Source organism: Rhododendron vialii, chromosome 5a (assembly GCF_030253575.1).
Source record: "Rhododendron vialii isolate Sample 1 chromosome 5a, ASM3025357v1".
Taxonomy (NCBI): domain Eukaryota; kingdom Viridiplantae; phylum Streptophyta; class Magnoliopsida; order Ericales; family Ericaceae; genus Rhododendron; species Rhododendron vialii.
In genome coordinates this window covers 28,755,774-28,781,984 of record NC_080561.1, presented here as the reverse complement: position 1 = coordinate 28,781,984, position 26,211 = coordinate 28,755,774, and the positions used below count along the sequence as shown (strand labels likewise).

The 26,211-nt window shown below is 44.7% G+C and overlaps 2 protein-coding genes across 3 annotated transcripts; both read left to right on the top strand.

Moving 5' to 3' along the window:
* Positions 1 to 529: 529 nt before the first annotated feature.
* Positions 530 to 8,700, top strand: LOC131327333 (uncharacterized). 2 transcript variants are annotated; one of them, XM_058360439.1, is made up of 6 exons: positions 530 to 830; positions 1,227 to 1,309; positions 3,744 to 4,373; positions 5,131 to 5,201; positions 7,251 to 7,618; positions 8,062 to 8,700. In XM_058360439.1, exons 2-6 carry the CDS (start codon positions 1,259 to 1,261, stop codon positions 8,310 to 8,312), a joined length of 1,371 nt encoding a protein of 456 aa, XP_058216422.1. In that variant the 5' UTR covers positions 530 to 830; positions 1,227 to 1,258; the 3' UTR covers positions 8,313 to 8,700. The 2 variants fall into 2 exon arrangements, with proteins under 2 accessions (XP_058216422.1, XP_058216423.1); XM_058360440.1 differs by lacking the exons at positions 530 to 830; positions 1,227 to 1,309 and adding an exon at positions 3,214 to 3,577.
* Positions 8,701 to 23,503: 14,803 nt separating this feature from the next.
* LOC131327325 (disease resistance protein RPV1-like) lies at positions 23,504 to 26,188 on the top strand. The gene is made up of 4 exons (XM_058360430.1): positions 23,504 to 24,105; positions 24,292 to 25,393; positions 25,513 to 25,944; positions 26,034 to 26,188. Exons 1-4 carry the CDS (start codon positions 23,579 to 23,581, stop codon positions 26,184 to 26,186), a joined length of 2,214 nt encoding a protein of 737 aa, XP_058216413.1. The 5' UTR covers positions 23,504 to 23,578; the 3' UTR covers positions 26,187 to 26,188.
* Positions 26,189 to 26,211: the final 23 nt, after the last annotated feature.

Here is a 26,211-nt window from a genome sequence, read left to right as displayed (position 1 = left end):
ACAGCTTACGCGTACCTTTACTAATTGCCTTCCCAGTTTAGTTTAAGGAAGACCATTTACATCGGGACTAGATGATCAACAAGAGATTTCTCTCTTGTAGCTTGGCCAGAAATATTGTCAAATTTCAAATTCAAAATGTCTGAATTTACGGTTCATCTTTATTGCTACTTAACCTACTAAGGGCACATCCTTGCTTTCTTTATAAAAAAATAATAATAATTAGAAGTCTAAGAACCACAAACAACATACTATACATTATACAAACACTTACGAACACAAAAATGTTTGGGTCCCTCGTACACTACATCCACATGTGCATGTGGGTGCTTTTGTGAAAATATTTATACAAGTATTTGTAATTGTAAAATAATTATTTTTAAAAAAATAATTAGTATACATTCATCGACCACACCTTTAATCACACATTTTTTTTAACATACGCGTGAGTTCGATGGGTTCCACAGTTACGTATGTGAGCCAAAAGCGTATGTGCGAGAGTTGTGGTTGGTATTTGTGCTTGCTTGTATCATCGCTCTTGTTCTTTTTTTTTTTTTTTTGAAAATGCTCTTGTTCTTTTTATATCACAATGAATTGATCTTTCATAATCAAAACCCATGTCCCCACACACCATTGCAATCCCATCTCCTCAAATCCATCTCAAAATTTCCTGCAAACGAAATCCAGTAAGTTACAGGAGCTACTAGTTTTTGCTTGCATTTTGCTCCAGAAATCCGCTACAGCTGAACCCCAACTCTCTCTCTCTCTCTCTCTCTCTCTCTCTCTGAAGCACTCCGGATCGGAAACCGCGCCGTCAAGCCCTCCCGATCGAGGTACTTCTCGCCATAATCCGCGATCTCTCGGCTTAAACCACCAAATTTTTTTATTTTTTTTTATCTTTTGTGAGAATTTAGATCGACGTTTGAATTTCTCAGATCTTCTGCATCCAATCACGATTTTCGAAGTTCTGGTTTCGGTGTTATGTTTTGTTTAATTGGAAAATGCTAACTAAAGACCATTGGACTTTGGATAATAGCATAAAAATGGTGTATTGATATCCGAAAAAAATGCATTGGTATGCGCCAAACTGTATTGATGTCTGTAAAAGTTGTATTTGAGTTCTAACTGTTATGCCTTTTTGTGTGTATTGTCGCGTGCCCAATGAGCTCATGTTAGCCGGACCCTTGAATCGTATGAGCTGGTAACAGTCACTTCGTTATTGTGTATAGGAGAAAGCTCTCTTTACGTTGCAGAAGCCGCCATGATGAAACCTGAGTACGAGAAAGTTATGGATGAGTTTAGCCGGAACCTAGTAATGCTCTCTCTCTCTCTCTCTCTCTCTCTATCTCTCTCTCTCTTTTTAATAGTTCTCTTGGTTGCATTGTTACTTCATGTCATTTTGTTTGACTTATTCCTATGTATGTAACTGCTGTTTCCTCATTACATTTGTTTGGATTCCAGTTTTTGTTCTCGTAGAATTTCTCTTTTGGTCCTTATTAGGGTTTCATTTCAATCTTTGATTCGTGCTTGTTGATAGCTCCATCCTCCCATTTGCGTGTGTGTGGTTTCTAAATATGCTACGGAGGCCCCTTGAGTTCAATCTTTGTTTAGAAGGTTTAATAAGTGACGGGAGGAGGCCCTTTGCGTGTTTTCAAAAGATACTACGGGGGAAAAAATAGTTTACGTCGTCTTTGTTGGTTAATAGATGTTGCATATGGGCATAAGGGAACGGGGATGTGTTCCAAAAGGAACAAACATGTCATGCGTCAAAGGTGAATAGTACAATTTTTAATTCACCAAAGGAGTTTCTAGGAGTGAGTAAGAGCGAGCGAGTAGGCGTGTTGACTTGGAAAAACTAGCGGAGAACCTAGTCATGAAGTTAATTGGGAGCCTCAGCCCCTTCCTCAAGAATTTATGAAATAATTTTGATGGTATACTTACTTGAAGATAGATGCGGGGGATCGTGGTATGATGATTTGTAACTACAGGCGGTGGTGGTCTTCGGCAAACATTCTGCCTTTAGATGTGAGTGCGGGTCAGCTGTAGAAGCGAAAGGCGAAAGCCATGGCTTTTATGGAGGCACTTTGGAAACTTTTCAATTTCTGATGACCAAGAAATCTTGTCTATATCTGATACCATGGTAGTGGTGAATGCCCTTATTTAGTCCTTCAAGCCCAAAATGTGGTAAAGATGTTGATAGTTTGCAATGAATCCCTATCTCGACACTTAACCCAGCATTGATGGTTTGCATTGAATCCCTAACCCGACACTTCAATCCCGCACTAGATATGCTACTTTAATTGGAAGGATTTTACTCCTCATTTATGGGGGAGAATGGAGATTTCATTTCAATAATGAGCTGCAATGCATCATCAAACCCGAAAAATGACGGCCACCACATCTTCGTGAGTTTGATATGCAATTGCTTTGGGTTCAATATTGATATTGTGGTTTCGTTTGTGAACTTTTTATTTTGGTTCTCGCATACTCCTATAAAGAAGGGGAAAAAACCCTTAAAGAAATTCGAACTTGACTCTCTTTATTTGGGACGAAAGCCAAGGGTGATTCCTAGGGGATATCTATTCTCATGCTCCTTGCTTTTGTTGTGATATTCCAAATGTTGAAGCTGATTAATGGGAGTTGTTATCTATAATGTTGTCCGTGTGTGAGAACACTGAGAAGCAATTGTAATTCTAGCATTCAAATCTTCAAATAAATGGGTTAGTGGTGAAACAAACAATGACCTCCTCAGTATACTACGTAGTCTATGTTACCCTTCCAATTACAAGTGTGGAGGGTCAAGGAATCAATTTACACCAGCTACCTCTGGATGCTACAGATAGGTTGTCACTGTGCATCTTTTTCCTTAAAAAATGCTTTATATTATATTTGTAATATATTGGATTACTGATCATCACGAAGCCTATGTACTATGTAGGTGTGTATACAAAGTGAATAGAATTAAGGTTAAACGCAGTAAAGAATTAAACACATATTGATATCTATCCATACCTTGGATGTACTTTTGCTATCAAGATATTTTTATAAGGGCATTGATCTCATTTCGCTCCTACTTCCATTTCCCACTCGTTTCTCAAATTAATCACTAACATTAAACAGATTTGAGCTCCTTCTTGAAGGCTTAGGCCATAGTTGTCAAAGGCAAGGCGAGGCGCACTCCCATTGCCTTGCATGTACCCAGGCGAGGCGATTTTTTTATTTATTTTTGATCCGCAAGCGAGGTGACTTTAACAAGGCGCGAAAAGGTGACAAGGCGCATAAAGGCGCACTTCTTTCAAAATCAATCACAGCCCTGATATTGTTGTGTAGGTTAAAATCCTGGTAGAACTACAATCTTTCTCTCATCGATCTCTCTCAGCCGATTGAGAGAACTCAGTGACTGAGAAGATGATGAAGCCCTGCTACTGATTGAACTTATCTCTCGTCTCCTGTGTCAATTGATCGTCTCCTGCATCAGTCGTCTCTCCTCTCCTCACCTCTCAGTCGATCATCTTTCTCACTCCTGCATCAGTCGATCGTCTCTTTCTCTGTCGTGTATATATATGATATATATGTCAAGGTATTCTCCCCTCTCTTCTCTCTGTACATATGTATATGTATACATTAAATTTCTGTGAACATAAACTACATATAGTTTTATACAGTATACACAGCACACTGACATACTCAATGTTTATCAGTGGCTATTAGCTAATGCAAATTGAACTTGTTTGTTTTGTTTTTAGATGTCAAGTGAAGATAATACGAATAGAACGGACCCTGCATGGAAGTATTTCTGTTTGGTGGATCCCACGAACACTAATAAATTTAAGTGTAATTTTTGTGGCAAAATAACCAATGGCGGGGTTTGTCGGGCAAAGAAACACATCGTGGGAGGTTATAGGGAGGTGTTAGGTTGTCCAAGATGCCCACCTGAGGTAAAACTGGAGATTCAAGAGTTTATGGGAAAAAATAAATCATTGAAAGATAATACGAATAGAACAGACCCCGCATGGAAGTATTTCTGTTTGGTGAATCCCACAAACACTAATAAATTTAAGTGTAATTTTTGTGGCAAAATAACCAATGGCGGGGTTTGTCGGGCAAAGCAACACCTTGTGGGAGGTTATAAGGATGTGGTAGGTTGTCCAAGATGCCCACCTGAGGTAAAACTAGAGATTCAAGAGTTTATGGTAAAAAAGAAAACATTGAAAGATCAAATGCAAATGATTCCGGATTTTGATGATAATGGTTTGGAGGATGATGAAGATGACTTCATGGAGATTGCATCTGCACGAGGTAAATCAATCGGAAGCAGTCAAGGCTCCGTTTCTAAACCTAAGCCGAAAAAGCTGAAGACTAAAGGGCCTATAAATGTATGCTATTTTTCCTCATTGGTTTAGTGTTTATTATTTGAAATATTAGTGTGTGCTATTTTTCCTATTTTCCACATAGGTGCGCCTCGCTTCAAAAAGGGGTGCACCTCTCGCTTTGGGCCCAACAGGACTTTGCTCCTCGGTGCTCCTTTCGCCCTTGAGTCCTTGACAACTATGGCTTAGCCCCAGAGGGAAGAATTTCACTTGCTTGGCAGCCTCTCTACGAAGTACTATGTGGCCTGGTTACATCTTTTATAGAGTTGGCTTGGATGAGATGGTTGGAGCGCATTGGTTTGCTTACGGTTTAATCACGATTCCAAATTTTCCAATTCTATCATACGTAACTGTTATGTATAACCCTTAACCGCATATTATTCTCCTCGACCGAGATTATTCAATCCTGTGATTTCAACGTCCCAGAAGAAAATTTAAACATAAAATTCTCTTTTGGAGCCAGCCTATGAAGCATTAAAGAACTTTCCTGGGACAGAAATAATGTTCAGGTGTATTGCATAGTGATAATCATATGACACTTATCTGACGCTTATCAAAGACGCTACACAAAGACACTTGTCTAATGTTCAGTAGCTTGCATGTGTACATCACCACAATAGCTCACAAGTCTCGTTGTCTGAATTCATGAAGTTATATTTAATTAAGTATGGATATGCATATAGGGTATTCATACCAAAGAACCTAAATTTTCTTAGCACAAGAATCTCTAAGTTGGATTATCTAATATCCATACCATATTCAGATTCCCCCTGGATTCGGTGCCAATCAATTGCCAAACTTCTCTGGCGACTCTGCAAAGGTGTCTCCGCTCAGGTACTCTGGCTACCACACCCTTACTTCGGCTTATACGCAATTACACATACATATCAACAAACATATACTGATTTGGCTAGATTTGCATTGATTTTCTACTATACTTCGCTTATAGAACTTGTGTTCATGTTTAAAGAATGACAAACTTGTAATGATTCAAGATCTTTTAATCTATATTTTACGGCATTATCTCACATTTGTACTCAAGTATATGTAAGTCGTGGCTCTCTATCCTGCTTTAAATTTGAATGTTCGGGGTAGAGTCCTAAAATTTCAATGAAGGTAGCCTCTGTTTACATCTGTATTAGGGGGCTGTTTGGCTGTGCCAGTTGAGTTCTTCTGATATGTATTAACTAATTTAAAATCTACTCAGAAAGTTCCAAATTCAAGTCGGGTTGAACAAGGGACTTTTATTCTTGGAATTTTAGGCTAGGCAACTCTATGTTTTCAAGGATTGTTTTCCTGCAGCTACTAGCTTTTGTATTTTTGAGGTGTTTTACTTTCAAAGAGAACTATAATAAGTATCTAATGGGTGAATGATCCAGGTTTAATAGGTCTAAATTATTTTATTTGGGACTTCCAAATGGGGCCTTAATCAATTTAACCAAAATGCCCTTCATGCTTGATGGATGTGCGCTTAGAGAAAACTAGTGTATTCTTGATATTTTTTATATATTCTCTGGTTATGTAATATGTTCTTTGGTTACGTCTTCTTATTAGTTGTTTTGTCATTTTATTTTGGGGGAACATTGCCTTACATCAGATCAGATCTTGATTGTCAAGAAGATACTAAAAATGTTACTTTCCTTGACTAAGGATGAACCTACACCCTGCTTAAATGTGCATCTTTTTAAAGAGATTTTTTACTTTGTCTTTCCAATCTTGGAGTTGGAATCCCCTTTTCTATGGATCAAGATCCTCTTCTAGACCCAATCACTCCCTTTGTCCTAATCTGTTTGTCCAATTTGGGGTTTACAATTATTTAGGGAACATAATCATTACACTTTACAAACTTTTACTTTTCAAAAATGCCCTTCAATTCAAATTACACTTGTCACTTCAATTCAAGGGAGAAGGGTAAAATGGAACTTTCAGAGGATTTTGTTCTTGGAATTTCCTAAAACAATTTGGGTCATTAAAAAGTCGAAAAAGTAAAGAGTTAGTGGAGCCCCATTTTTATCTTTCAAAAGTGAACAAAACAATTTGGACTTTTCTAAATGGTACAGATTACTCATTTCTCCTATTTCCTGATCGAATTTCGACGATCCGAGCCGCTCAATGTGTTCAGAACGTGATTTTAAGGGTACCCGCGAGAAATCAACAAAAAAAAATACCGGGAAGAGCTTCGTCCGAGCAGTTTTTATTTGAACCGTTCGAAAAAAAATAAACAAAAACTGCTCGGATCAAGCCCTTCCCGGTCTTTTTTTTTTGCTGATTTCTCATGTGTACCCTTAAAATCACATTCTGAACACATTGAGCGGCTCGGATCATCAAAATTTGATCGGGAAATGGGAGGTCCGCATTTTATTAAAATGAGGTGGTCCTTACGGGAGACGGACTGATATATATATATATATATATATATATATATATATATATATATATATATATATATATATATATATATATATATATATATATATATTTCGTTTGGCCTGTTCAATAATTAGTGTTAGTGGAGCCCCATTTTATATCCTTTGTGTCCAGTTAGAAGTTACTGTCTCTCGAGAAAAGAAACAGGAACCTTCTTCTTTGATTTTTAGCCATTGCTTGAACTTTAGTCTTCCTTGAATTTGGAATAGATAACTTACATTAATGCAGTTTGACATTTTGTGGCATGCAGAAGACGGTGTACTTATTTTCTTCTAAATCCTTTAGCCCCCGAAAAGTAAATAAGTATTTTAACCTTGCATCTTGGCACTATTTTCTAAGTGTTGTGTTTATGTATTGAACGTATGTTGTTGAAGTACCGTTTTCACAAAATCGCCGAATAGATTTTCACAACTTCCAATAAGTCTGATTTGCTATTGTTTCCAATTAATGGTTTAGGCAAAATAACTCTCATGGTGGGGCCACACACAAACGTAAAGGCGTGCCATTTGTGGATCTGGATCCTCAACAGCCTGTTCTTTCTGTGGCACCTCTCAATAGCGTACCCTATACTGGCCCACCTTTGTCCCCTGTACAGAGGGAAACTGATCTAACAGTTAGCAATGAGCCTGCTTTGGTGTTCTTGCCTTCTCGCCCATATGAGGAAGAGTGGAATAACATTATAGCTGCGACCAAAAGGGGAGTTGGCTTGACTGGAAGTGCTGCAAGGGGGAAAGTGGGAGCAATTATAGGGTTGATGAACATTGGCGAAGGTGAGGAGACATATCTTTTTCGTGTCTCCCTCCCAGGTGTGGCAGCAGATAAAAGTAAGTTTCATATTCGGATGATTATTCAACAAATTACAAAATTCATAGTTCATTCATGGAGTCTGCATATGCTCTTTTTTCTTTCTTTCTGGACATGTTAATTTGATTTAATAGCATATTAAATTGATCTTTCTTGTTACACAGATATTTCCTCCACTAATTTACCATGTTAAGAGGGAAAAAGTTATATTTAAAATGTTGTGTAACCATTGGAATGTAAGTAGGAGCATAGTTAGGGATTTCTTATGAATGGAAAGGGTTGCTTGAAAACCATGTAAAATTGAAATCATTATGTTCTTGTATTACATTTTCTCAGTATCTCTCGTTGTTGATCAGGTAGTTATTGTTATAAAAATGTTTCTTGATGGCAAGATATTTTATTGGCCTCCACTATTATGGTTCACTCCTGATGATCAATATGAGCATTCACTTTGTAACTGCAGGCACATTTAGTTGTGATATTGAACCTACTGGTAAAGTAGTCATAAAGGGAATAACGGCAACGGGTGAGAGAATTGTTCGCAGATACTCCCAAGTCTTTGAGATGCGTACGCGAAATCTTTGCCCACCGGGACATTTCTCTGTTTCATTCGAGCTACCGGGTCCAGTTGATGAGCAACGCTGTACTCTCTCTTTCGGAGTTGATGGCATTCTTGAAGGGAGTGTAAAGAAAAGGGCCCTGGACGGGTCATGACTTGATTAACATGAGCGGTTAGAAGAGTTTTCTCCTATTTCTTTCCTTGTTTTTCACTTTATTGGAGAAATTGCAAGAGGAGGCCATTGACAGTTCTCTGACTTGGTTTCCATTTTTATTGCTCCCCTTGTATTGTCATCCCATTTGTGGACATCAAGACTTTTCCCAAAATGAGAATGTGGTGGTTGTGTAGAATTAATCCTAGTGCCTTGTTAGAGATCTAATGCGGTGTGGGATATGATTCCTATTTGAACCCCTGTACTGAGATTGTTGTGTTTGTGAAGGGATGAATACTGTAATTTAATGATGTATTTGGGCTGCTCGCGCGGCATTTTTGTTTGTAAATCCTTTTGCTGGTGGTTGTATATAGGCAGGGGTGTTTCTATTATCAGCAATCTTATGCTCTGCATATATCCTATTTTGTACGGAATTGTGTCGATTTTAAACTTTTTCAAATTTCCTGATTCTGGTGTTGATTCCTGTGTTCTACTTACAATCTATTCCAAATCAGGATCACTTGATCAAACAGATTTTGTGAGTCTGAATTCAAGAGGAGCTCCAGCAAGAAAACTGGGTTCGACCGTCCTGTGGAGGTTTCGGTCATGGTCTCGGTAATCTAACCGGACCACCATCAACCGAGGCCTCATATTAACACGGGCCTGTGTATACTTTTCTGTTTACTCGCTCGGCGTCAGGTCTCCTGTTGACACTTCGGTTAATTACCGAGGTGTGCATTCCGTTTGGGTCTCTTGGCAGAATGCAGTATAGCAGGAGGGGACCATGAGCGACGCGTGGCGAAAAGGATCATCTGGGCCAGGCCTGCCCATGTGCTTCGTAACCGTCTTATCCCGTGGCGTCATCTATGATGTCACCGAGGGCGGTTACCTAAGCGTGACCTCCACGCACTAGCTTGGAGCCCAAGTTAACCTAGGTCTATAAATACAAAGGGATACTCATCTTTGAGAGGCATGCCATCTTTCCCTAACCCTAAACCTAAAAGCATCTCTCCTTACATCTAACTTGATCGTCGGAGGGTCACTAGGCTATTCCAGCCTTAGTGACTTGGTGCAGGGTCAGCGGCGGAGGAACGGAGCAGCGGAAGTGAAATACTAGTTCAGGCGAAGGTCCCTCCTCCTAAACCGAACCCCTACAATTGGCGACTCTGCTGGGGATCTAGCCATCCTTTCAACTTTCACCTCCCCTCATATGCTCCGTTAAAACATCCAGAATCAAACATGGTGGAAATCGACGACGCACATCACGGTGGTACCGCCCACGGGCTCGGTTCCCTCGTGGACCACAGCCTGGCTTCTGGCGGAGCGGTGGCCCATGGAAAGAACCACATATCCATCGGAGTTGGCGCCGGAGCGTCAGCTCCAGACGCAGGCCCATCCTCCGAGCTCCACTCCTACATCCGCCATCTCGAGCGCAAAATCGACGATCTCACGACGGTTGTAGACCGCGACAGACACGTCCGAGACGAGTTGGCGGAGATCAAACACCTCCTCATCTCCCCATCTCATTCCTCCGGGAGCCGCGGCGGAAGAACAAACCGTCGCACCCCCCCACGCAGTCACGAAGCCGGTCACCTGCTAGAGCACAGATCCCGTCCTTCAGTCAAGGATCGTCTTGAGTCACCAAGACCGGTGGACACACGAGCCCCAAAAGAAACATCGCGCAGGGACCGTTCTCGCTCTCCTGCGCAACTTCGAAGGAGGCCATCGGCCTTTGACAGGCTCGGTGGTGGGAGCGTCTCTGCCTCCTCCACCCACTCCGTCCTTGTGGGCAGGACAGGCCGGGAATCTACCCCTAGCCTCACAAGGGCATCCAGGAGAGATGACGGCCTTGTCGAGATCCAGACTAGAGGATACCGCGAGCGCCTGAAGGGCCCCCGAGCCAGAAGTCCCATTGTCTCGCACCCCGGCGGCGCAAACAGCAGGAGCCCGGTCACCGAGCGCCTCGAGGCTTCCGCTCGGGATAGCTACCGACATCATCGCCAGGAGCGTTTTCCCAGAAAATCGGTTAGTATCGATCCAAAGAGAAAGGAGCACGAACGATTGGACAAACTCGTCCCCAAGAAGCGTACAGCGACTGAGCGTCCAGACGGCCCCGACCGTTCGATCCGACCTCATCGCGATGCGCGACTTGCACGACTCTCGACCTCTCCATTCACAAGAGAGATCGACTCGGTTACCCCCCCCCCCCCAAAGGATTCTCCCAACCCAAGTTCGCCAAATATGACGGCAAGACCGAGGCGTACACTCATCTGGTCCAGTATAAAACCGTCATGTCTCTGTTTCTTCGGAATGAACCCTCGGACGATGCTTTCTTGTGCAAAGTATTTCCAGCAAGCCTCGGCAACCTGGGCCTCACCTGGTTCAATCAACTCCCGGCTCGGTCAATCTCCTCGTTCGACTCCCTCTGTGACGCCTTCATGGCACGGTTCGTAACGAGCAACAAGCACGAGAAGGAGATCGACTCCCTCTTAGCCCTCCGTAAGAGGAACGACGAAACGCTTCGGCAGTACGCCGGCCGTTATTGGGAGTTGTTCAATGAGATAGAAGGTTGCGACGGTGTCATCTCTGCCCGAGGATTCAAGCTCGGTCTCACATCCCAGGACGAGCAAGTCTACGACGACCTCGCTCGCCATAAGCCGAACTCTATGAAGGACCTTATGACTCGAATCGAGAACTGGTGTCAGCTCATCGAGTCCAAGGCAGAGAGAGGCATCGGGAAGCCTACAAGTTCAAAAGCGTTGAACACTTCGGTATCCATACCGGCCCCCGCACCTGTCTCAACCCCGAAGAAACAGGTCAACACGATCAAGCAGTCGCCGAGGAGGAGGCCGAAGCCAAGTGACTTCAACGCCGAAAAGACCGTCTTCACCATTCCCATCTACCGGATCATTGATCAAGTGAAGGATCAGCCCTTCTTCTCCTTCCCCAATCAAAAGCTAAGAACCGAAAATGGGAAAATCAAGAATCCCATCGTTCGATGCAGCTACCATAGCGAGCAAGGTCACTTCACCACAGCATGCAAGCCCTTCAAGGCCTACTTGGAACAGCTTGTTGCTGGTGGCCACCTCGGCAACTTCATCGATCACGAGAAGACGACGGCTCGGACACAGAGGACCGAATCACATACCGAGGAAGAAGTACAGACAATCAACGTCATACACGGTCCCTTGAACCCCGAAGCCGCTCGAGTCATCCGGGCAGAATTGAATGAAGCCTCCTCCTCCAAGCAGGTCATGCTAGTTGGCCCCGAACCGAAGCGCCCCAGAACCGACGACGTCTCCAGATGGACGATAACTTTTACCGAGAAGGATCTCGACCGCGTCCAGCTTCCCCACAACGACGCCCTCGTGGTCACGCTACGCATCGGAAATTTCAATGTCCGTCGCGTCCTCGTAGACCAGGGCAGCTCGGCCGAAGTCATGTACTACTCCCTTTTCAAGGATCTGAAGATTCCCGAGACCGACCTCCGTCCTTCCGAAGTTCCCCTTATCGGCTTCAACGGAGCTCCTGTCTGGCCCATCGGTATGATCACTCTTCCTGTCCGTGCCGGCTCGGTAACGCTTGAAATAGACTTTGTGGTGGTCGACGTCCCTGGCCCTTACAACGCCATTGTCGGTCGAACCTGGCTGCATAGGCTTAAAGCGATTGCCTCCACTTATCACCAAGTGGTACGTTTCATCGGCACTAACGGGCACCAGGAAGACCTGTACGGTGACCAGACCGCGGCCAAGCAGTGCTACGTCAACGCTGTCCAAAGCACCAAACAGACCCCCAGGGTGAATCTCATTGAAGCACCCGAAGCCCCAGTTTTGGAAGACGTCGGCAGATCCCCCGACGACAAAACCGTCGAAGATGTGGCCACAATCCCAATCACCGAGGACGGCTCCCGCTTCTTCCTTGTCAGTTCCTCACTTAGTGACACTGATCGGAACGAGACGGTAGCTTTTCTCAACCGAAACATTGAAGTGTTCGCCTGGACTCCCTACGAGATGCCGGGGCTCGACCCCTCTTTCATCTGCCACGAGCTCAACATCGACAAAGCCAAGCGACCGGTCGTACAGAAGGCACGACGGTCCTCTCCCATTCACTCCGAGGCCGTCATTGAAGAAGTCAACCGACTCCTAAACGCTGGGGCAATCAGAGAGGTCCAGTACCCCAAGTGGTTGGCTAACACCGTCGTAGTCAAGAAGAAGAATGGCAAATGGCGTGTCTGCGTCGACTACTCCAACCTTAACGATGCCTGCCCAAAGGACTTCTTTCCTCTTCCCCGAATTGACCAGCTTGTCGACGCCACCTCCGGACACGAGCGACTCAGCTTTTTGGATGCGTACCGGGGCTACCACCAGATCGTCATGAGCGAAGGCGATATCGAGAACACCGCCTTCATTACCCCCCACGGGATCTTCGGTTACCTTGTCATGCCCTTCGGTTTAAAGAATGCCGGAGCAACCTTCCAGCGAATGATAACCAAGATGTTCGAGCAATTACTGGGCGACACTATGCTGGCATACATTGACGACATGGTGGTTAAAAGTATTCGCGCCGGTGATCATCTAACTCACCTCGCCGAAGTCTTTGAGATACTCAAGCGCCACAAACTCCGCCTCAATGCCGAGAAATGTGTCTTCGGTGTCAGCTCCGGCAAATTTCTTGGCCACCTCGTCTCCCGGCGCGGCATTGAGGCCGATCCTTCCCAAATTCGAGCAATTGATCAGCTCTCGGCTCCCCACAACAAGCGCGATGTTCAGCATCTAACCGGGATGGCTGCTGCTCTGAATCGGTTTATAAGTCGCTCCTCGGACAAATGTCAGCCATTTTTCGCTCTACTAAAGGGCAGCCGACGAAGCTTCAACTGGACAGAAGAATGTGACCGAGCCCTCCAGCGACTAAAGGAGTATCTTTCCACGGCTCCACTCCTCGTCACTCCAAGGGACCAGGAGGACTTGTTCCTCTATCTCGCTGTCTCCCCGCACGCCGTAAGCTCGGTGCTCGTCCGACAGGAGGGTCGGGAGCACCAGCCAATCTACTACTCCAGCAAAACCATGACACCCGCCGAGACGCGCTACCTCCCCCTGGAGAAGCTCGTGCTCGCCCTAATCTCAGCCTCCCGAAAGCTTGCCCCGTACTTCCAGTCCCATCGCATCATCGTCCTGACCGAGTTCCCCCTCAAATCTCTTCTCCGGAAGGCCGATCTCTCCAACCGTATTTCACAATGGGCCGTTGAGATTGCCAATTTCGAAATCCACTTTCAGCCTCGGACATCAATAAAGGCTCAGGTGCTGGCTGACTTCATCGCAGAGCTTACACCGCCCAACGTATCTGCCTCGGCACCCCCACCGAGCACCGAAGCAGTACTCCAGGCCAACCCCAGCACGGCCTGGCAGCTCTTTCACGGAGATGTATGGAAAATGTACGTCGATGGCGCATCCAATAGCCGTGGCGCAGGTGCAGGCGTCGTTCTTCTCTCACCCTCCGGTGTCTTGCACGAAAGCTCCTTCTCCATCAATTTCCCAGCCTCTAACAACGAGGCCGAATATGAGGCGTTGATCTCCGGACTCAAGACTGCCGAAGCCATTGGCATCGAGGAGCTCGTCTTTTACAGCGACTCCCAGTTGGTGGTTAACCAACTCTCTGAAGAATACGAAGCTCGGGATGACCGGATGCGTACCTACCTCAGCGCCGCAGTCCAGCTCATTCAACGCTTTAAAGCAATCAGAGTTGAGCATATTTCAAGGGAACAGAACGCCCACGCCGACGCCCTAGCAGGGCTCGCTTCGGCATTCTCATGTGCCGGACACCGATCCATTTCCTTCAGTTCTATCGACAAGCCCAGTTTTAAGCTCGAAGACCTACAGAAGGAAGTACTCAACATAGAGCTCGGTCCGAGCTGGATGGATGAAATCGTCCTTTACCTGAGAGAGGACTCCCTGCCCACTGACAAAAAGGAGGCTCACCGACTCCGAAACAAAGCTGCTCTCTTCTGGCTCAATCCCAACGGCAAGCTTTACCGAAGATCATTCACCGGGCCGTGCTTACTGGTTGCACACCCACATCAAGTTCCGGGCATTATCGAAGAGCTTCATGCCGGTGACAGCGGTTGTCACTCCGGTGGACGATCGCTCGCCCACCGAGCCCTCACTCAGGGATATTGGTGACCGACAATGAAGAAGGACTCTGAAGAGTTCGTCAAGCGTTGCAAAAAGTGCCAGATGTTCGCTCCCATTATCCATCAGCCGGCCCGAGACCTGAGCCCTCTCACCAGCCCCTGGCCCTTCTCCCAATGGGGCATGGATATCGTTGGAAAGCTCCCAGTCGCTCCGGGTGGATTCAAGTTCCTTTTAACCGCAACAGATTATTTCTTGAAATGGGTCGAGGCCGAGCCCCTGGTAACCATCGAAGAAACAGACGTCATCCGCTTTGTGTGGCGCAACATCATCTCACGCTTCGGTGTGCCGTTCGCCATAATTACTGAAAATGGAGGGCAGTTTACAGGACAGAAGTACCGAGCTCTGCTTGACGAATACGGTATCAAATGGGACACGTCCACTCCGGCTTACCCCCAGGGCAACGGACAGGCTGAGGCGGCAAACAAAGCAATTTCATCCGGACTAAAGCGACGACTCGAGTCACGGCGAGGAAAGTGGGCCGAAGAGCTGCCCAGGGTACTCTGGGGCTACCGTACGACGCCTCGGCGATCAACCGGTCGCACTCCTTTTTCCTTGGCATTCGGAATGGAGGCGGTCATCCCACTCCAAGTCGGACTCCCAACAATAAGAACAGAAAATTTTGATGAGTCGGTCAACAACACCACCATTGCTTCGGACCTCGATTTAGCCGAAGAAGAACGGGACAACGCAAGGATAAAGCTCGCTTCATACCAACAGGAGGTTGCAAAGGGTTACAACCGAAGCGTGCGCCTCCGGTCATTCAAACCTGACGACCTTGTTTGGAAAAAGGTGGTGGAGAAATCCAAAAAGCGAAAGCTAATGCCCAATTGGGAGGGTCCTTACCGAGTTCTCAAGCACCTCGGATCGGGTAACTACAAATTGGAGAAGCTGGATGGTTCCCCCATCGCTAAGTCATGGAATGCAAACAACCTGAAAAAGTTCTACGGATAGTGCTCGGTTACCGAAGCCCGTTTGATCTTTATTACGTTGCGTTTTCTTTTGAGAATTTTTGAAGGCAATCAGCTTATGTATTGACAATACTCTGAGTTTTAATGAGAATTCTCTTTGGCACTATTCGTACACTGATTGTTTAAATTACTTACTTGGTCTATTCTTGCCCGGACCATTTTGTACCGACTTCAGGGATATTGTTCTCCCATAGGTGATACCCTCGGAGAAAAATTCCCACCAAGTCGCCCGGGCCTCTTCGGTCGTCTAAATTTCTGGTCACTCGCTGTAAGGATACTCGGCCTTTTTCTCCGAGCCCCTAACACCGACCCATCAGAAATTTCTCTCTGTTCGGACTCGCCGCGTCACTAACCTATGGCAAAAGCCGTACCACTTCGTGACCTCGGCCTACGTCCCTAGCAGTAATACCATCCCGCGTCTGCTCGATAAGCTCATTTCTATTAATAAGCAGGGGCGTGCAATGTCAAAAATTCATTAAACAAGTTGCTTCTGATTCGATCCCTACCGACCCTCCTACTCGCCGGGGCTTCGGAACGAGTCACCTTTTCTTGATTAATCATCTTTTTATGCTTGGAAAAACGATTCGGTTAACGCTTCGGTTAAACTTGTTTCTACAAACTTTTCAAGTCCCACCGAAGCAGGGGCATTATAACCTAAGGAGCAAACCAATCAAACAAGCATTTCAAAGATAAAAACATTCAAGAAAAGAAGAGCATTCATTCACGAACAATAAACAAAAAGGGTACTGCTTCAAGTATCAAACGATTACAATCCCTGGAACGGCAAACTCCAAATGTCCGGAGCCGTCCAGTAAACCGACCATTCAACCAAAAATTAAAGTACTTTTTCAGAGCTACGAAATATAAAGTTCCTATGCTTCATCAGGGAACAGGGGCGCTAAGGTCAGCTGGCTCCTCGGTCGCTTGGGGCTCCTGGTTCGGCACCTGCTCGCTTTCCTCCTCCGGTAGCACGAGCTCTTCAGGAGGGGGCTCAGGCACGGTTTGAAGCTCCGAACCCTCTGGCAGAGTAAGCTTGCTTATCAAGGCCTCGTGGCCGTACCGAAGTCCGTCCAAGAACCGATCTCTGAAGAGCTCGGCTTCTATCTCCCAGACCTGCTTCTTATATTCCACTCCGGCAGCATCCCAGCCTTCATCGTAGCCTTTGTTCCTTGCAAACTCGACCTCCCGAGCTCCAGCAGCCCTCAATGTGTCAGCATCCTCCTCAGCTTTTTTGGCCCTCCCTTCGGCAATTACCCGCTCCCGGTCGCACCGCTGAAAGTCGGCCAGGTAGAGGTCACAAGTCTCCCTCGCCACTTTCAGGTCGTCCTCTCTCTGAGCAAGAGTTTTCCTCAGCAGCTCCATCTCCTGCTCTCGTGCCTGGCATTGTTCGTTCACAGCGAGCACCCGAGCGCCGGCCTACCAACACAATTAAAATTGATCAAAATTCCAACAAACGATCAAGGGGGTAAGAAAAGAAACTTTCAGAAGTAACTTACTTTCAGAAGTGGCTGCGCTATCTCTCCTGTCAGATCCACGGTGCACCCCTCAACAGCCCGGGCATCCTTCGGAAGAATACACGACCGAAGCAGCTCAAACGCTGTCCCAATGTTAGAAGACGCGCCATCGGCGTGATGAATTAGCCGCCCCGAGTAGTGACAAACCTCGGGGGCCCAGGGGACCTCCCTCGCCGGAACACGAGTCCCCGTTTCGGTTCCTCCCCGGCTCTCCACATCTCCCTCATCTCCTCGGGTTCCCGTTTCTTCTATCAAGATCGGCTCCCCGCCCCTTCCTCGTCCGAAGCCTTCTTCCTCGGTCCGAGCCCTCTTCTCCGGAGGCTCCTGAGGAGAAACAGGGATCACCCTCGAGGCTCCGGCCCCCGGTGAGCCAATCCTGACGCCGGCGCCCCGTCCTCGTGGCCTTTGGCGCCGAAGGTTGAGCACTTCTCTTCCACGGCCGCTCATCTCTCCACTAAGTCCCGTCCTTTCTGGGGTCTCCCGGTCGATTTCTTCTCGGATCACGCCTCGGGGACCAGAATCACCAACTTCGTCTTCTGTCGCCCCAGCTCCTCCTCTCCTACCTTCTCCTCTTCCTTGGCCTCTCCCTCGGCCACGTCCTCGTCCCCATCGAGAAACTCCTTGCTGCCTCGGCTTCTTTTTCAAATAGCCGGTATAAGTCGGTTTGTATCCGAGCAGATCAGGTGCATACCGACTCGTGATAGGAATGGCGTAAGCAGCTGTTATTTGCGCTCGGTTAGCCCTTGCCCGAAGCTCTGCAACGATTTCCTCGGCTGAAAGATAGAGAATGGAAGAATCAGTATACAATGAGGAAAGAAAAATATGCAAACATAATAAAGCTAAGAAGATGCTTCTACCGACCAGGAGCCCCGGTTTCGAACTGAACTGTGGTGGCTGTGTCCGCGCTCTCCCCGGGCCCAAACATAAAATTCCCGGTGACCGACACATAAATACTCGCCCACTCTTCCGAGTCGGGAAGATGGTCGATAAGGAAGGTGTCGTATCCCGTCCTACAGGAGAGGTAGTGACGGTCGCTCTCCCGGTTAACTCCAACGAGGTATACACCGAAGAGCTCCTCGAGTCCGAACGTGAGGTTATATTGCCTCCTCAGCTCTATAATGCTAGTGATGATCCGGTAGGAGTTCACCGTAAGCTGAGAAGACGTGAGGGAGAGGGCTCGGAGAACCCTTCGAACAAACTGATGAAGGGGGAATCTAACGCCCCCCTCTGTGATAGCCATCAAGGGGAATATGAGTGCTCCCTGCCGGTGAGGAAGGTCCTTGGGATCGCTGTTCGGTAAAATCCGAACGTCAACGTCATGAGGAACGCTGTATACCCTCTTGAATTCAGCATAAGAAGCCGAGGAGCCGTCAAAGTACTGATTTCGGTATGGGCATGGCCTCATCGCCCTCCTGCGTCCCCGTACCTCCTCGGGGGCATCCGCGAATGGACCCGGACCTTGGTTCGAGGTACTTGGGGCTTCCATCTCTTGAAAGTCAAACGTCGTCACCTCACGAGGAGCTCTCGAGGGTTCAAATGGTTCAACGCAGTCGATTGGAGTTCGGAAGAATGCCCTCTCCCGAAGTGTCTGGCGAATGTCCTCGGGAATTTCGATAGGAGAAGAGCCTGAACTACCGGAACTGTCCGAAGAGAGCTCGATGACCATTCGCTTCTGCCTAACCAAGGAAAGGAATACAAAAAACCCGTTAGCTATGTGCTCAGGGAAAAATCAATGTCTAACGCTCGGTGCGGAATGGTCATCGCTCCTCGGAGTCCTCGGACAATCGTTTCCTATGAAGGTGCTTCCCTCTTGGAAGAATTTCTAAAGATCAAAAAATCCTTTCCCTTGAGATCAAGATGAGTCTAGGTCTCGGGATGAGTTTTGGCCTCGGGATGAATCTAGGTCTCGGGATGAGTTTATACCTCGGTGATAGCGTGAACAGCGCTGGAGAAGCCCAGCGCCGCCTTGAACCAGACAGCGGCGAGCGGTTGCTCAGCCAGAACAAGCGCAAGAAAACGGCGAAAACTAAAAAACAATGATCAAAACATGAAGAATAAAGCAAGGAGGTCCACTTACCTCAAGTTCGTGCAAGATCTCCCAACCAAAACGATCGAAATCTCGATTGAAAGCTGGAAGTATACGGCGGCGGCGGTTCGACTTCAGAAGCGGAAGAAAAAGTGACGATCTCACCTCTGTCTCTCCTATTTATAATGGCAGAGATGGAAAGCTGCGCGGGAAACGAAGCGTCGTGCATTGAGCCGTTAGATCATCGACATGTGTTATCATCGGACGGCTAGTATCAAGGACTCTGCACCGAGGACATGCGCCGGATATTCGGACCTTAGGCATGTTGACGCGTGTCACCGAAGCGACGTTTCGTACCAATCAACTAACATGGCACGTGCCGAGGCAGCTTTTTGATTCTGAGACCTCGGCAACAGCTGACACGTGGCTCTTCTCTGGCGCGGGTTGAACGGAATCTACCGAAGCAATTTCACTCTTCGGTTATTCTCTAAAAAGATCAAGGCCTGATATCTCATACGATGGGATCAAGGCCTGATATCTCATACGATGGGATCAAGACCCTGAAGCAGAGGTGCAAAGCTCCAGGGACTTGAGGGGCTATTGTGGAGGTTTCGGTCATGGTCTCGGTAATCTAACCGGACCACCATCAACCGAGGCCTCATATTAACACGGGCCTGTGTATACTTTTCTGTTTACTCGCTCGGCGTCAGGTCTCCTGTTGACACTTCGGTTAATTACCGAGGTGTGCATTCCGTTTGGGTCTCTTGGCAGAATGCAGTATAGCAGGAGGGGACCATGAGCGACGCGTGGCGAAAAGGATCATCTGGGCCAGGCCTGCCCATGTGCTTCGTAACCGTCTTATCCCGTGGCGTCATCTATGATGTCACCGAGGGCGGTTACCTAAGCGTGACCTCCACGCACTAGCTTGGAGCCCAAGTTAACCTAGGTCTATAAATACAAAGGAATACTCATCTTTGAGAGGCATGCCATCTTTCCCTAACCCTAAACCTAAAAGCATCTCTCCTTACATCTAACTTGATCGTCGGAGGGTCACTAGGCTATTCCAGCCTTAGTGACTTGGTGCAGGGTCAGCGGCGGAGGAACGGAGCAGCGGAAGTGAAATACTAGTTCAGGCGAAGGTCCCTCCTCCTAAACCGAACCCCTACACGTCCAGTCTTTTTAGTGAGCAACTTTTGGATCTCACTTTGATGATTCGAGTCGCTTGCATTTTAGGGTTTTTTTAAGCAAGCTGCTTAAGTCCCGGCCAAATGTGAATCCAATTATACTAGAAAGGAAAATCGTCTAACCGCCTGAATTCGCATAACTGGATTGGGAGTGGCATCTCTCCAATAGATTTTATAACTGCTGTACGTGCTTCACGCAGAAGAATGTCTAAATTCAGAAACCACCTTCAAGGGAGGATCCAGAAAATTAATCGATGAGGGGCAACAACCATGGTGGTGTTCAAACTTACCTAATTTACCTATAGGATTATTATGAGTAATTTATAATTCGCTAGAATTGCCGTTGAACTGTTGAAGCAAGACTTTGCTTTCAGTATTCGGAGTTTGTTTTAAAATAGGTGCAAGACTAAAAGAGGCTGTTTCTGCTAAGTTTCTTAATTACTTATTTTCTGTTTTAAGAGTTAGGTCATTCTCTCACAGTATATCACTTTTAATTTAAAAAATAAGTACTTATTTTCCTTAGCACAACAGGACCTGAAATTGCCAACAAAGCCACGTAAGGATTTGTACCCTGAAAATACGATTTGCAATGGAAAAATGACAACAAAATTTTCGAATCAAAACAGGAAATGAGAAGCTGTAAATGATGTAGAACTTTAGGGTGCATTAAAAGTCTCAAAAATAATTATGTACGCAAAAGTGCAATTTTCAAAAGGCTAAGGGTGTAATTTTGCTCTGTCGACACTGCAAACAATGTAGTTCTTTTTTTTTTTTTTTGCTCAAAAAGGATAAATCGATATTTCAAAGACATGTCTATCCTTTCTGACGAGGGATCTAGCTTGCTGATCATAAATAATGGTAGAAACTCATGACAAATCTACCCATAAAAAATTTGGATTTCTAGAGATCAGCGGCGGAGCCAAGATTTGAGTTTGGGAGAGGAGAAGTTAAAGTAAAACAAGCACTAATAATTAATAAGACAGCAAACGAGCCGAGCCCAGTCAAGCTTAATTCGGACTGTCCAATCTCGGCTCTCCAGAAATGGGGTTGGCTCGAGCTCAAATCAAGCTTAGGAATTGAATGAAAGTGCATGGCATGGGTTCTTACTGCCAATTGATCCTATCAAGGTTGATAGTATAGATATGAATGACAAGGAGTTGGAGGATCACAGCAAGGAGGTCCAAAAATATGGGTAAATGATGAGGAGAATTGCAGGCAGGAATCACTTACGGAATTGTTTGTCAGACACTAAGTTTTATGATTAGTATTCAAGCTCTTGATCTACTGCTAAGAGAATATTGATGGAGGGCTTTACAACAAAAAATACGAAACTGGGCAGGCCGGCCGGTGCTAAGAAATATACTTGTAGCCATTATTTTAGGTATCAAAATGGTGGAGGCCGGACAAGTCAGTGTTGGCCTAGACACATGAAACTTAAAAATGTTGTTCGTGAAATTGTGTTCGATCGAAGACGTTTGAGTGGTTGAGCAAATGCAGATTGCAGCGGTCATCGACAAATTACCGGGTTCAAGGAAAGAGTTTCTAAAAGGGATTTGTCAGTTGTCACAAGCAATCAGAGCTTACTCTCCAGGAAACATAATGAAGAGGAAGCAAGCAAGCGAGATAGACGATTCTATTGCAATCAAGCAAACGTTTCCTAGTAAATTGGGAAAGACTTGGGGAAAAGGACTAATGGGAAGACCTGGGAATAGTTCTGCGCAGATAAGATAATGGAGGAAATCATGTCCACAAATGACTAATGTCGAAAAGATTGGCCCATTTGGGCATATATTATGCTTCAACCGCTCAAATTACAACCGAATTCCGATCTATATAACATGGATATACGGATACCAACACGAACACAAACGAGGGACACGGAAATTTTAAAAAAATAATGATGTGGTCACGACAGGGGACACGGCAAAAACAAATAAATAGTATTTATTTTATTCCAATGGAAACATAGTTGTATGTGGAAGTGTGAAGCTTCAAAATATTTATTTTGAACGTCAAAAAAAAGAAGAAGTATCATATTAAAGTCTTATCCAAAAATATTTGAAGTAATACACTTTTATCCCAAAAATTTAAAAATATTGCATATTTAATCCCTGTATGTCTCTTGCCGTATCCCCTACGAAAATTAATTAAACTCAATAGCTACACCATGTGGCGTGTCCCATACGTTTTTAGCTGGCGTGTCCCCTAAATTTTTAGTCGAGTCCCTGTCTCCTACACGGAGAGAGATAGTCTTCCACCATAATACAACACACCATTGTGACACCCTGGAAAAGTCTACAAAAGAAAATGATTGATGTAGAATTAACACTCGACCCTCTTGAAGGGTTGGAGTTTTTCCAATTTTCCAAATCCTTCAACAAATTTTGTAGTATTTTTTTTTCCTAGTCAAGCCGTGTCCACCGAGAGAGAGGATTTTATTGCAATCAACCAAACTTTTCCACCTAGAATAGTTCTGCACACGAAAGGAATTTAAATTCTACACAGACCCTCCGCGCACCTTGGGTTATGAGGCTAGCCATTGAAAATTAACACATCAGCCAATAATAATTCTTTCCTTTTTTTTTACGAACAAGATCATCCCATTTATATTAAAATGAAAAGATTACAACAACAACAAAAAATACAACAAAGGATCCAAAAGATCCAAACAAATAAGAAAAAACAAAGGAAAACAACAACAAATAAAAAGATCACGCTAAAATTAATAGTTGCGTTGATGGAGACCACCTATCCACTCTTGAATGTGGCTTGAGGAAGATGGAAGATTCCGACTAGCAGCTAAAGCTCAACATCCCTTCATCCCATCGCAGTTGTAGTTGCTAGGCGCCACCACCGCTGCTGCATAAGAACCCACGGACCCATCACCAAGGTTGATCGAATTTGAAGGCTAAAAATCCCATACCTGAAAACCAGATCTGGTTCATTGAACGAACTCGATCATTGAACACAATTATTTTGGAGGAATAGATGAAAGGAGTTCCAATCCAGTGTGGGTATGTTTTTTTTTTTTTTTCCAAAATAAATTGATTATAATTGCTTATTAAACGATAACGGATGGACATGATTTTTACTATGGTTGTATGTCTCGACAAGGTCTACAATATGGACGGATCCGATCATTGAACGAACTCGACATTTGCCGGAAAATGGCAGACTGGCCGAGATTGGATGGAAACGTCACTGTATGGGAGCCGACTCCCAAAATTGGGTGACACCAAATGATGCTCTCTCCTTATATATTATATATATATATTAGAGAAAAGGTTTCTGACTCTGAGGTGTATAAAAGTAGCAGTAACAGTATCCTTCGAACATATTTTCAGTGACCAAGAAGACTCCTTTAGTAGTCGTTTTCTTGGGATTTGTTCAATGTCTGCTACGAAATCCCAAGAAGCCTCTTCTTCGGCTTCTCCATGTAGTTATCATGTGTTCTTGAGCTTCAGGGGTGACGACACTCGCAAGACTTTCATTGATCACCTCTACACAGCAATGGATCAAGTCGGATTTCGCACCTTCAGGGACAATGATGGCATAGAAAAAGGAGAAGATATCAAGTGTGAACTCAAGAAAGTGATTCAAGAGTCAAGGATTTCGATAATAGTCTTCTCGAAGAACTATGCCTCGTCAACTTGGTGCCTCGAAGAGCTTGTGATGATTCTCAAACGTAGGACTCTTGGACACGTAGTTCTACCTGTCTTCTATGATGTGGATCCATCTGAAGTGAGGAAGCAAATTGGCAGTTTGGAAGAAGCATTTACAAGCCATGAAGAGAAGCTCAAATCAGAAATAGGCGAACTGGTGAAAGAGAAATTGAAGGATAAGTTAGGAACATGGAGGGCTGCACTTAGAGAAGTTGCAGATTTGGCCGGGATGAATTTACAAAATCAAGTTGATGGGTAATTTTCTCGTACTTGTGTCGCTTTTCAGCTCATGCTCGTTTGATTATTGCAGTAGGGCCGATAACGTGCTAATTTTTTTTTTTTTTTTATAGTTATTGCTTTGAAATATTTAATTCTTGGTTTGTGCGATTCAATCATGTATTCTTATTGTTTTTTATGTCCCATCTTTATCGCAATTTTCAGACACGAGGCAAGGTTTATCAAGAAAATTATAAAAGTGGTTGGAGACAAGCTAAGTCGCACGTCATTGAACATTGCCCCCAACTTGGTTGGAATGCATTCTCGAGTCAAAAACATTCAGCTTTGGTTAGAAGATGGGCTAAGTAATGTTGGCATAGTTGCAATTTGTGGCATGGGTGGAATAGGCAAGACAACCACTGCAACACTTCTGTACAATTTGAACTTCTCAAGATTTGAAGGTAGCAGTTTTATTGCAGATGTAAGAGAAATTTCACAACAAAAAGATGGTTTGCTTTGTTTACAAATACAGTTTCTTACAGACATTTGTAAGACAAGGAATGTAAAATTCAATAGTATTGCTGAAGGAACTGCTATGATTAAAGATGCCATATGTGGCAAAAAAGTTTTGGTAGTTCTTGATGATGTGGATAAACTTGACCAATTAGATGCACTTCTTGGAATGCGACTTTGGCTTTTTCCAAGAAGTAAAATCATCATAACCACCAGGCGTGAGCGGTTGCTAGGGGCTTATGAATTCTATAAGGTGCATAGGCTTGAAAATCTGAGTGACGAGGAATCCTTGGAGCTTTTTAGCTGGCATGCCTTTGGAAAATGTTGTCCCAACAATGGGTATGGAGAGGTTTCAAAAAGGGTGGTAAGCTACTGTGGAGGGATTCCATTAGCAATTAAAGTTCTAGGTTCTTCTCTATCAAGGAATTGCTTAAATGTATGGAAAAGTCAGTTGGAAAAATTGAAAGCGATTCCTAACAGTCAAATCCTTGAAAAACTTCGAATAAGTTATGACTCTTTACAAGATGACCACGACAAACGTCTATTCCTCAATCTTGCTTGTTTTTTTATTGGGAGCGATAAGGATTCTACAGTTACAATCTTGGACGGATGTGAGTTTTACACAGTGGTTGGGATTCAAAACCTCGTGGACAGATGTTTGATATTGCTTGATGAAAGTAATACATTGGTAATGCATCATTTGCTTCAACAAATGGGAAGAGAAATTGTTCGTCAAGAGTCACCAAAGGAGCCAGGCAGACGTAGCATCCTCTGGAATCATAAGGATGCATTTAATGTTTTGAGAGAAAACACTGTAAGGATTATACTTTCTCTTTATGTATTTTTGTATGAATTTGTGCAGGGATGCTATTCACTAATCATTGTTCCTGCTACCTATGCTACCTTTCCCTTTGTTTCTCATTCTTATGTCAGAGTACAGGTGAAATAGAAGGCCTCAAACTCGATATGTGTCTGTTTAAAGAGGAAGCATATGCTTGTACGATTTTTGGTGACAATAGAAAACGTTGTTATGAAGAGTTCCTTGGGAAGCCCTTATTGTCAAATTTGGGTGATTCGCTTAAAAGATATGGTTTCAGTATCTTCTCCTCTCACCTTGAAGATCAAAAAAATTCAAATCTAGTGGCTTTGGAAGCTGATGCATTTGCAAGAATGAACAAACTAAAACTTCTGCAGCTCAATTGTGTGCAGATTAGTGGGCCCTATAAAAAGTTCCCCAAAGGACTAAGATGGTTGTGCTGGCGTGAATTTCCACTTAAGTCCATACCTAGTGATTTCCCTTTGGAGAGCCTAGTTGCTCTTGACATGCAATATAGCCGCTTAAAAAATGTATGGGAAGGAACCAAGGTATGTTACTACCTTTTTCTTCCTTTCAAGTTTCTTTGGAAAGTGAATTGAAGGCTCTGATACCTACTTTTTCCCCCCTTCTTTTGCAGTTTCTATGGTTTTTAAAAATCCTCAATCTAAGTCATTCATATAGCCCGACGTTTCAAAACTCTCCAATCTTGAGAGACTGGTGCTTAAAAGTTGTACAAGTTTGGTTGAGGTTCATGAATCTATTGGAAGCCTTGAGAGACTTGTTTTGTTAAATTTGGAAGACTGCAAAAATTTGAG

Excerpts from the sequence above, each read along its gene's own strand:
- LOC131327333 (XM_058360439.1), top strand. The coding sequence starts at position 1,259 with ATGATGAAACCTGAGTACGAGAAAGTTATGGATGAGTTTAGCCGGAAC. Across the intron at positions 1,310-3,743 it reads ATGAGTTTAGCCGGAACCTA|ATGTCAAGTGAAGATAATAC; the intron begins GTAATGCTCTCT and ends TTTTGTTTTTAG. Across the intron at positions 7,619-8,061 it reads AGGTGTGGCAGCAGATAAAA|GCACATTTAGTTGTGATATT; the intron begins GTAAGTTTCATA and ends TTGTAACTGCAG.
- LOC131327325 (XM_058360430.1), top strand. The coding sequence starts at position 23,579 with ATGTCTGCTACGAAATCCCAAGAAGCCTCTTCTTCGGCTTCTCCATGT. Across the intron at positions 24,106-24,291 it reads TTACAAAATCAAGTTGATGG|ACACGAGGCAAGGTTTATCA; the intron begins GTAATTTTCTCG and ends CGCAATTTTCAG. Across the intron at positions 25,945-26,033 it reads ATGTATGGGAAGGAACCAAG|TTTCTATGGTTTTTAAAAAT; the intron begins GTATGTTACTAC and ends CTTCTTTTGCAG.